At 40.6% G+C, this 9,565-nt stretch overlaps 1 protein-coding gene across 1 annotated transcript; it reads left to right on the top strand.

The window, feature by feature from the left end:
* The first annotated feature begins 2,638 nt into the window (after positions 1-2,638).
* On the top strand, positions 2,639-9,213 carry LOC143765596 (keratin, type I cytoskeletal 12-like). Its single transcript, XM_077252434.1, has 8 exons — positions 2,639-3,477; positions 3,969-4,051; positions 4,158-4,314; positions 6,416-6,577; positions 7,614-7,739; positions 7,902-8,119; positions 8,198-8,271; positions 8,975-9,213. Exons 1-8 carry the CDS (start codon positions 2,806-2,808, stop codon positions 9,070-9,072), a joined length of 1,590 nt encoding a protein of 529 aa, XP_077108549.1. The 5' UTR covers positions 2,639-2,805; the 3' UTR covers positions 9,073-9,213.
* The last annotated feature ends 352 nt before the right edge of the window (positions 9,214-9,565 follow it).

Below are 9,565 nucleotides of genomic sequence, written 5' to 3'. Positions count from 1 at the left end.
CTCAGCTGAGCACTCCTGTTTTCTCTGTGATAAGACATGTTTGGTTGTCAGTCTGAAAGTGATTATGTTGGATCTTAAATTCCCCCAACAATCAATTGCCCAGGCTCCAATACACATTTGAGTCAGACAAACCTGTTGTTGTTTGTAGATCTGGCTGACATTAGTCTACTGTATATTGGGGGCTTAACTTATTATATGGGCCCAGCGTGGTTAAAAAAGTTATGGGAATTTGCATATACTGTACTCACTTTTGGTGGAGGCTACTTGACGGTTGTAGTGATCACATGCTGACCAGGCAGTTTAAACCTAAAGGTTTTCTGCACAACTGGCCAGTCCACTAATAATGACACCATGGTGCTACATAAATTTAAAAAAATCTATACTTACATCCCTAAAAATCATATTTTTGTCTGATTGGACAGAAATGTAAAGGCTGCAGCTAATCAGTGGCCACTGATTGTCTGCAGTGGTCATGTTACATTGCTTATTTTAGGAGACAGGAAGAGGGCACAGGGCAGAGAGCGGAGGAAGTAAGAATTGAATTTTTTTTATGTAACACATTGAAGCTATTACTAATGGGTTGTCCAGTGGTGGGAAACCTGATTAAACACTTCCCCCCTTTTTTGTTCAGAAGTTGAGCCACCATTAGTTTTGAGCGATACCGTCCGATACTTGAAAGTATCGGTATCGGAAAGTATCGGCCGATACCGGCAAAGTATCGGATCTAATCCGATACCGATACCCGATACCAATACAAGTCAATGGGACTCAAGTATCGGACGGTATCCCTGATGGTTCCCAGGGTCTGAAGGAGAGGAAACTCTCCTTCAGGCCCTGGGATCCATATTACTGTGTAAAATAAAGAATTAAAATAAAAAATATTGCTATACTCACCTCTCCGACGCAGCCTGCACCTTACCGAGGGAACCGGCAGCCTTCTTTGCTTAAGATGCGCGCGTTTACTGCCTTCCGTGACGTCACGGCTTCTGATTGGTCGCGTGCCGCCCATGTGACGGCGACGCGACCAATCACAACAAGCCGTGACGTAATTTCAGGTCCTGAATGCCTAATTCTAGGTATTCAGGATTTGAAAATTACGTCACGGCTTGTGATTGGTCGCGTCGCGGTCACATGGGCGGCACGCGACCAATCAGAAGCCGTGACGTAATTTTCAAATCCTGAATGCCTAGAATTAGGCATTCAGGACCTGAAAATTACGTCACGGCTTGTTGTGATTGGTCGCGTCGCGGTCACATGGGCGGCACGCGACCAATCACAAGCCGTGACATAATTTTCAAATCCTGAATGCCTAGAATTAGGCATTCAGGACCTGAAATTACGTCACGGCTTGTTGTGATTGGTCGCGTCGCCGTCACATGGGCGGCACGTCACGGAAGGCAGTAAACGCGCGCATTTTAAGCAAAGAAGGCTGCCGGTTCCCTCGGTGAGGTGCAGGCTGCGTCGGAGAGGTGAGTATAGCAATATTTTTTATTTTAATTCTTTATTTTACACATTGCTATTAATCCCGATACCGATTCCCGATATCACAAAAGTATCGGATCTCGGTATCGGAATTCCGATACCCGCAAGTATCGGCCGATACCCGATACTTGCGGTATCGGAATGCTCAACACTAGCCACCACATGAATATTCTGCTAAACCAACTGGTTATGTTTATGTGGGAGTCAGAAGAGATAGCTGTCTGCCCAATGAGCATTCAAGTCTCAAACTTAACAATTAGGTCAAGCCAGAGGATCGGTGACTATTAGTGATGAGCGAATATACTCGTTACTCGAGATTTCCCGAGCACGCTCGGGTGTCCTCCGAGTATTTTTTAGTGCTCAGAGATTTAGTTTTCATCGCCGCAGCGGAATGATTTACATCTGTTAGCCAGCATAAGTACATGTGGGGGTTGCCTGGTTGCTAGGTTGTAATCAAGCTGGCTATGAGATGTAAATCATTCAGCTGAGGTGAGGAAAACTAAATCTCCGAGAACTAAAAAATACTCGGAGGACCCCAGAGCATGCTCGGGAAATCTTGAGTAACGAGTATATTCACTCATCACTAGTGAGTCAGTGACTATAATAACTTTTTTGAGTATAAAGAATCTGTTCTAGTTTTCGTTTTTAAAATACTGGAAGGGACAACCACAACCGAGTGGGTAATAGACACCACACGGTACCATAGTCGGCTCAGCCAACAGAATCATTTCTGCATAGAAGGTTCTTATTCTTCTGTCATGCTTTGTCTGTACTTCAAGTCATTTTTAGATACCCACAACTGTTTTCATCTAGTGTGTACTACTAGATGTAAATCTGCTGAATTATATGACTTTCTTCAGTTATAAAACCTATAAACCCCCAGGCAGAAGTACACTTAACCAAGATAAATGGCAACCTAGGATGCAGAAAGTAGTTACATGGTCACCTGGCAAAGCTCCAATGACAATCAGCAAAAATCTAGGACTATAAGTCATAAATAATCTGTTTAGACAGGCTTAGAAAGTCTTCAGCAGTATAATGATGGTCTAATGACACTCCACCCATCTTACCCTTTTGATTTAATAAACATAGCCATGGGCTAAAATATTTGAGCAGATAAGAACATAACAAAATGGAATAAATTATTTACCTGGGCACCAAATGGCTGATCTGTCGCAACAATGATTTCTTCTAACACAAGACTGTAAGAGGTTTACACCCACCATTATTGTGTATAAAAGGATAGAAAAACTGACAGCACTACCGTTTGGTCGATATTAGAGCAGCATATTACACTGAGCAATCCTTCTCTGTTCCACCATCATGTCAACCCAATATGCAAGATCCCTGGGTGGTTCAAACTCTGCTTCATTTCGGAGGTCAACACAAAGCTTTCAGCAAGTTGGAGGAGGCATTGGAGGTGGAGGATTTGGTGGTGGTGGGCAAGGAGGAATAATAATGAATGGAGCAGGTTTTGGAGATTTTGGCTATAATGAACTCGGTGGTAGTGAATTTGGTGATGGATTTGGCGGAGGTGCTGGAGGTGGTTACGGAGGAGGATTTGGTGGAGGTGCTGGTGGTGGTTATGGAGGAGGATTAGCTGGAGGTGCTAGTGGTGGCTTTGGAGGAGGATTTGGTGGAGGAGCTGGTGGTGGAGCTGGATTTGGTGGAGGTGCTGGTGTAAGATTTGGTGGTGGCGCTGGTTCAGGATTTGGTGGAGGTGCTGGTGGAGGATTTGGTGGAGGTGCTGGTGGAGGATTTGGTGGTGGAGGCGGTTCAGGGATTTTTGCAAGTAATGAAAAACAAACCATGCAGAACCTAAATGATCGCTTAGCTTCCTACTTGGATAAGGTCAAGGCTTTAGAGGGGGCTAATGCTGATCTTGAGCAAAAAATCAGAGAATGGTATGAAAAACAACGTCCAGGTTCCACTACTGGTGATGGAGCAGCAGACTACAGCAAATATGATCCAATTATTGAGGATCTCAGAAATAAGGTAAGACATAGACTTGTACACAATATGGATTACAGATAATCAAATTGAGTGTCTCTTGGTTTGCAAGCTGCTCTGCTTTGGGCAGCATGAATTAACAAACAGGCCTCCTTTAACTGTATGAAACAATGGCTAACCTAAATGGAGTTTCAGCTACGTTAACTATATATGTGAACTTTAGAGATAATATTGACAAAGGTTTTTGAGTAAAGACTATATTTTGAACATCATAACAACTGATTCTTGTACCAGAGAGTTTGTCTCTTTGGGCACTTTCAGTCATGACTACTTAGAAGTAGCAGTAAGCTGATGTTTTGAACTCTATTTTTCTTGGATTTTGCATGAACCTTAGCAGGGTTGATTATTTTTCAATTTGAAGGATGGCAAGAGTTTTTGTCATGCCGTACCTCTTCTAGAAAAGAAGCAAAAGAATCATCAACCATTCATGTTCTAGTTTTGGGTGAGTAAGTCACTGTTTACACCTTATATTTTAGATCCTGGCTGCCACTATTGATAACGCCAAGATTCTTTTGCAAGTTGACAATGCTCGGCTGGCAGCTGATGACTTCAGACTTAAGTGAGTAATATAAGTATAATATGGGTTACATATGTCTAGTTGGACAAGTGGTGCACTTGAACCCACAAAGCTGACAACAAAATTATGAAAATTATGTCTTCAACAGATATGAAAATGAACTAGCTCTTCGACAGAGTGTGGAGGCTGATATTAATGGCCTACGAAGAGTCTTGGATGAACTGGTCTTAGCAAGATCTGACCTGGAAATACAAATTGAAAGCCTTACTGAAGAACTGATGTATCTGAAGAAGAATCACCAAGAGGTAAGAAGTTGAACTCTCTAAAGCATGTGAGGTGCCATATTGTTTATGCCACTGGAGCTAGGCAGAAATTTGTGACCCTATATCTTGAAATTATAAAAATATCCTGGTAAATGCCTCAGTTACTGTAAGATGAAAGCTCTCCAAAATACGACCTCTTTCAGTAGACCACTCCTGATACTGACCAGGTTTTTCAGTCTGAAAAGACTATCCCTCTAAAAGACCATTGATAAATGCAATGTTTAATAGTCATTTCAAGGAGGTTTCCCCATATGAAATAGCATGTTTCTGTAATGTGATGAGTGTATCAGTATTATGCCAGTACCAACCCCGTTAGGTGCAAGCATTGCCCTGATACAAATGTCCATCAGACCTTTGAACACTATTTTGTAAGCCACCGATCATTTCACCCTTTATTATGATATTGTGTATGCTCCAGACACCAATGTACATTTAGGAAGTTACATAGGTGATGAACTTTTTATGGGTGTTGTATCCAACATGACATAAAAGATAGAAGATGATTGGTATGGCATCCCATAATCTGCAATTATCCTTTAAATAAATAAATGAAATACTTTTGCCCTCTGGCAACTGAGCATCGTTGTTCAAAACCTGCCTGTTCATGACTTACTTGTGCAGGAATTCTGCATAGCTTTATGATTGCTTTATAATTTACAATCTCAATGGTGTCAGACAAGCCAAGAGATAGGCATGCAAGCTTGTATTAATAGAAATCTGTCAGCAGGTTTTTGCTATCTCATCTGAGAGCAGCAAAATGTAGGGGCATAGACCTTGATTCCCGTGATGTATCACTTTATGTCACTACTGTTGCACTCAATAAACAGAGTTCTTACATGTAGCAGAGCTAAGAAAGCTAATCCCACCCATCAGGCTCTATGTATACATTGCCTATTGACAGTGAGCTGCTTATCAGAGGAAGGGGCGTGGTTGGATGACTTGGCACGAGGCAGCGATAATGTCCTAGTGATAAAAGCTTCATTATAAGTGAACAACAGCACACAGCCTGATAAGTGACACATCGCTGAATTCAGTATTTTAACCTCTATCTCATTTTGTTCTAAGATTACATAGGATAAACCTGCTGACAGATTCCATTTTAAGATCAGTTGGAAGCAACAGTCATTAACATCCAACAAAAATACATCTATCACTACCGTCCAACAAAATTTGGGCATTCATCTAAGGAGGATCCGTCAGCTTCAGCCTCTATAACATCACTGTTTAAACAAATACTGGTATTCCCTATGTAATGATTGTATATGCACTGTATGAATAAATGTTATTATGTAATGTGAGAGCATATATTCTTCTAGAATTCGGCATTGTGCTGATCCTCTGTTAGCCCTTCTGGAAAAGAAAGAACACATTAGCAACTATTACCATTGTCAATTGGGTGTGTCCATTGCAGTCCAAGGGCGGTCATGCACATACGGTAGCTGATGTCCGACTACTCATTCACCCATCAGCAATCTCTACCGACATCCATACATGTTATCGATCAGCTTGGCTGAATGTTCATGTGTTTTCAAAAGGGAGAGTGGAGAAAGCTGCTGCAAAATGGCTCTGGCAGGGGCCTATCTCCTGAAGAACAAAAGTGTCGGCCATTAAAAATTCAGACTGCCCGAGGAAACTCGGTGGAGAGTTTGATGTCCCACATACAAAATAGACTGTTGTTCGATGCTGCTGATATCGGCAGGTTCATCCTACTTTATTCTAATGAGTAGGTGGCCTATATATACAGTCCAATTTTTGCTAACAGTGTGGACATGCCCCATCGACAATGGTAATCCTGAGTTGTCAATTTATTCATACATTAAAAGAAGACCAGTATAATGCAGTATTCTAAGAAAAGATATTTCATTAAAGAGACAGAATGGAGAGCGGGAATGTTCTCTACAGTCATAGATCTCTAGCCGTATATCCTATTATATAATGTTCTCCCACACTTTCACTACCGCAAAGCAAATGAAACCAAGGTGACCATATAAGTTATATCTAATAATACATTAGTGCCACATATTGTCCATCAGATAATAATGTTGAGTGTATTACATTCTGCTTTTCCTTTTTGTGTTTCCAGGAGATGGGATCTCTTCATGGCACACAGGCCGGACAAGTCACTGTTGAGATGAATGCTGCGCCCGGCGTTGATCTGATGAAACTTCTTAATGACATGAGGGAGCAGTATGAAGCCATTGCCGATAAGAACAGGAGGGAGGCTGAGGCTCGGTTCCTGGAGCAGGTAATGGGAGGTCTAATGTTCTCATGTATATAGGAGTAGGCAGGGGTCGCGGGCTGCATGATCGTACTCAGCCCTAGTGCTCATTGCAAAGCAAGCCCCTCTGCCATGACCACCGTATTTAGACTCAGGATCAGGGAGCAGCAATTGAGTCTTGGCTGTAGAAGATAATTTGTATGACTCTGAGGAGATGCAGGTCCAGGCATTAAATAGTATGGTCATGTTTTAAATAAAGCTGCCTTGTTTTTAACCCAAGCTTTATTGGTACAGTCCTGTGTGGATTACATGCAGTTTTAGTGCATTTACTTAGCGTTTTTTATTTGAGGATTTTCCACATCTAATACAATTCTATGGGGGAAAATCTGCACATAACACTCAGCGTACCTGCAAAGAAAAATGTATATGTTACAAATTTCAAACATGCACCGCAGGTCAGTTTACTCCTCCCTCTTCCTCTTCACCCAATACAGATTTTAACAGTGAATTGAGAATTCTGAGAATGAATAATTAGTTCTGATGGAGAAAGAAGTGGATTTCTCTGATAAGATATATTCCAAATTTGCTTATTTGCATGTGTACTATTAATTTATTTAAAAAAAAACACAAAAAAACATTTATTACTCTTTTAGGAAAGCCTTTTTCTTTTACAGTCTTTTAGGAGACTCTATTTAAGTAAAGTGAAGCCTCTATCTCCAATCCCCCATATATTAGCCAAAGCAGAGAGGCCACAAAGAACATTTCCCCTATAGAAGGCCCAGTATATCTATGTATCACACAGAGAGAGACCTTTCATTGCAATAGCAACCGTGTTCCGCAGTTCTTTAGTTTCCTTGTAGGGATTCTGTAAGGAATTTTCCCCATACCTTACAACTGATAATTGTTGGACCCTCAGCATATTGTTATGGGGCCATTATTATTCTTACAAAAAGGGGAAGTTCAAAAGGGCAATCTTTTTCATTTATCACATAAACCCAACAAAAATATTGAGGATACTATGGGATTGATTTGTAATGTATCACTTTGCACTTTGCTTTTATAGAGTAAGGAGCTGAAGAAAGAGATCTCAGCTGGGGTGGCTCAGGTGCAGTCCAGCAGTTCTGAGATCTCCGACCTGAGAAGAAGCCTTCAAGCCCTGGAGATAGAGCTGCAGTCTCAGTTGGCAATGGTATGGAAATAATGGTGTTGAAGAAGTATATTAGAGCCTACATAAGTCTTATGAATAGACGATACATAAGATCTTTACAGATCTTCTTTAGCATTTTCACTAAATACATTCGCCAACAGAATCTGATATCCTCAAAAACATGAGTTTTATTCATGTTCACAGAAAAAATCCCTAGAAAGCACGTTGGCAGAAACAGAAGGTCGATACTGTGCTCAGATCACACAAATACAAAATATTATTAGTAGTGTGGAAGAACAATTGAGCCAGCTGAGGTGCGACATGGAAAACCAAAGTGATGAGTACAAACGGCTGCTCGATATAAAAACCCGTCTGGAGCAAGAAATTGAGAAATATCGTCAGCTGCTTGAAGGAGAAGGAGGGTAAGGAAGGAAAACTCTCAAAGATTATGGTGGTTCTCATGCTCATTTTTTGACTAACAAACTCTTTCTTTATTCAAGGTCATCTTTGGGAGTTTCATCATCTTCTTCTACAAGTCAAAAGTCCTCAGCAGTTTCAGTGGATTCTTCTAAAGGTAAGCTGTCCTAAAGAATCTTCATTATCATCCATGAAAACAAGCAAATAAGCCAGACAATATTCTAAAGTATAGCTTTGATAGCTACCGTTCGGGTGATCGTTCGGCAGGCACCTATCTGCCGACTCTCCCATACTTATGTGTTCTCATTGAGAGAACTTCTGTCAGATATCTCTAGCAGTGGCTTATTTCTTAGAGAACAAAAGGATCAGCTGTCCGAAATTGGACAAGCCAAATTCTGATCTCTCCGGACATCATCTATCAGGGAAAAGTCGATATACACAGCAGACTGTTGACCGAATGCGTCAATATTGGAGGGTACAATACGGTGATATTGGCGGGTACAGCCATTGTTAGTCTAATGTATATACTGGTCTTAAGATATTAGCATATATACAGTCATCTTGAGGACCACACAGCAGATCTTCAAGTATGTTGAGTCTACTATTGACCCTTATGGATTGTGTCATAAAGTTATGACCATTATAAGTTGACCTCACGAATAGCAGAATTGCAATGCAATGTGATCAAACCAGTATGGGTATAACTACTTTAGATATTTATGACATTTTCACAGGATATAATATTAGCCATAACTATTAGGAAAGTAGGTCAATCTGTTTCTCACACATTTAAAATGTATTCTCACATCTAAGAAGTTATTTCTACATTTAAGTGATCATTCTTTTGTTTTCCTCCAAAGATCCAAATAGAACAAGAAAAGTCAAGACCTTGATTGAAGAAGTGGTGGATGGAAAAGTTGTTAATACACAAGTGAGAGAAATTGAAGAGAAGTATTAACATGGACCTAAGCAGAAGTCTAGGAAACTTCAAAGAACATTCTCCTTCACGGACCGTCTAGTGTCACTTCTATGCTGTGTGCTTTTTGTTTTCTTTGCATTTTCCTGTCCAATAAACTCTTGCAATCAAGTTGATACATAATTTTACAGAGTTAATCTTGACTTCTAGAAATATTTCTGAGTTTTTCCTAAAAATAAAAGAACATGACAACTGTCAAGGCAAGAGTTGTCTAGTGCTGGCAATATTCAATTTTAGGTTGGACTTAGACAAGGATCTGTAGTGATCGAGGTTGGATTCACTAGAATGACTGGTGGCCAGGGCATTACACCCAAAATATACAACTTTAATGGGTGTAGAACTTATGTAAACATAACCAAATTGGGAGACTCTTGTAGGTATTGTTGACTTTCCAGGAGATTTCAACAGTTGGAAATTATTGGAATGCAGATACTAAAATATATTATGGCTATCTGATATTGGACTTAGGCCCCAA

The sequence above is a fragment of the Ranitomeya variabilis genome, chromosome 4 (assembly GCF_051348905.1).
Source record: "Ranitomeya variabilis isolate aRanVar5 chromosome 4, aRanVar5.hap1, whole genome shotgun sequence".
Classification (NCBI taxonomy): domain Eukaryota; kingdom Metazoa; phylum Chordata; class Amphibia; order Anura; family Dendrobatidae; genus Ranitomeya; species Ranitomeya variabilis.
This window is presented reverse-complemented; position numbering and strand designations above follow the sequence as displayed.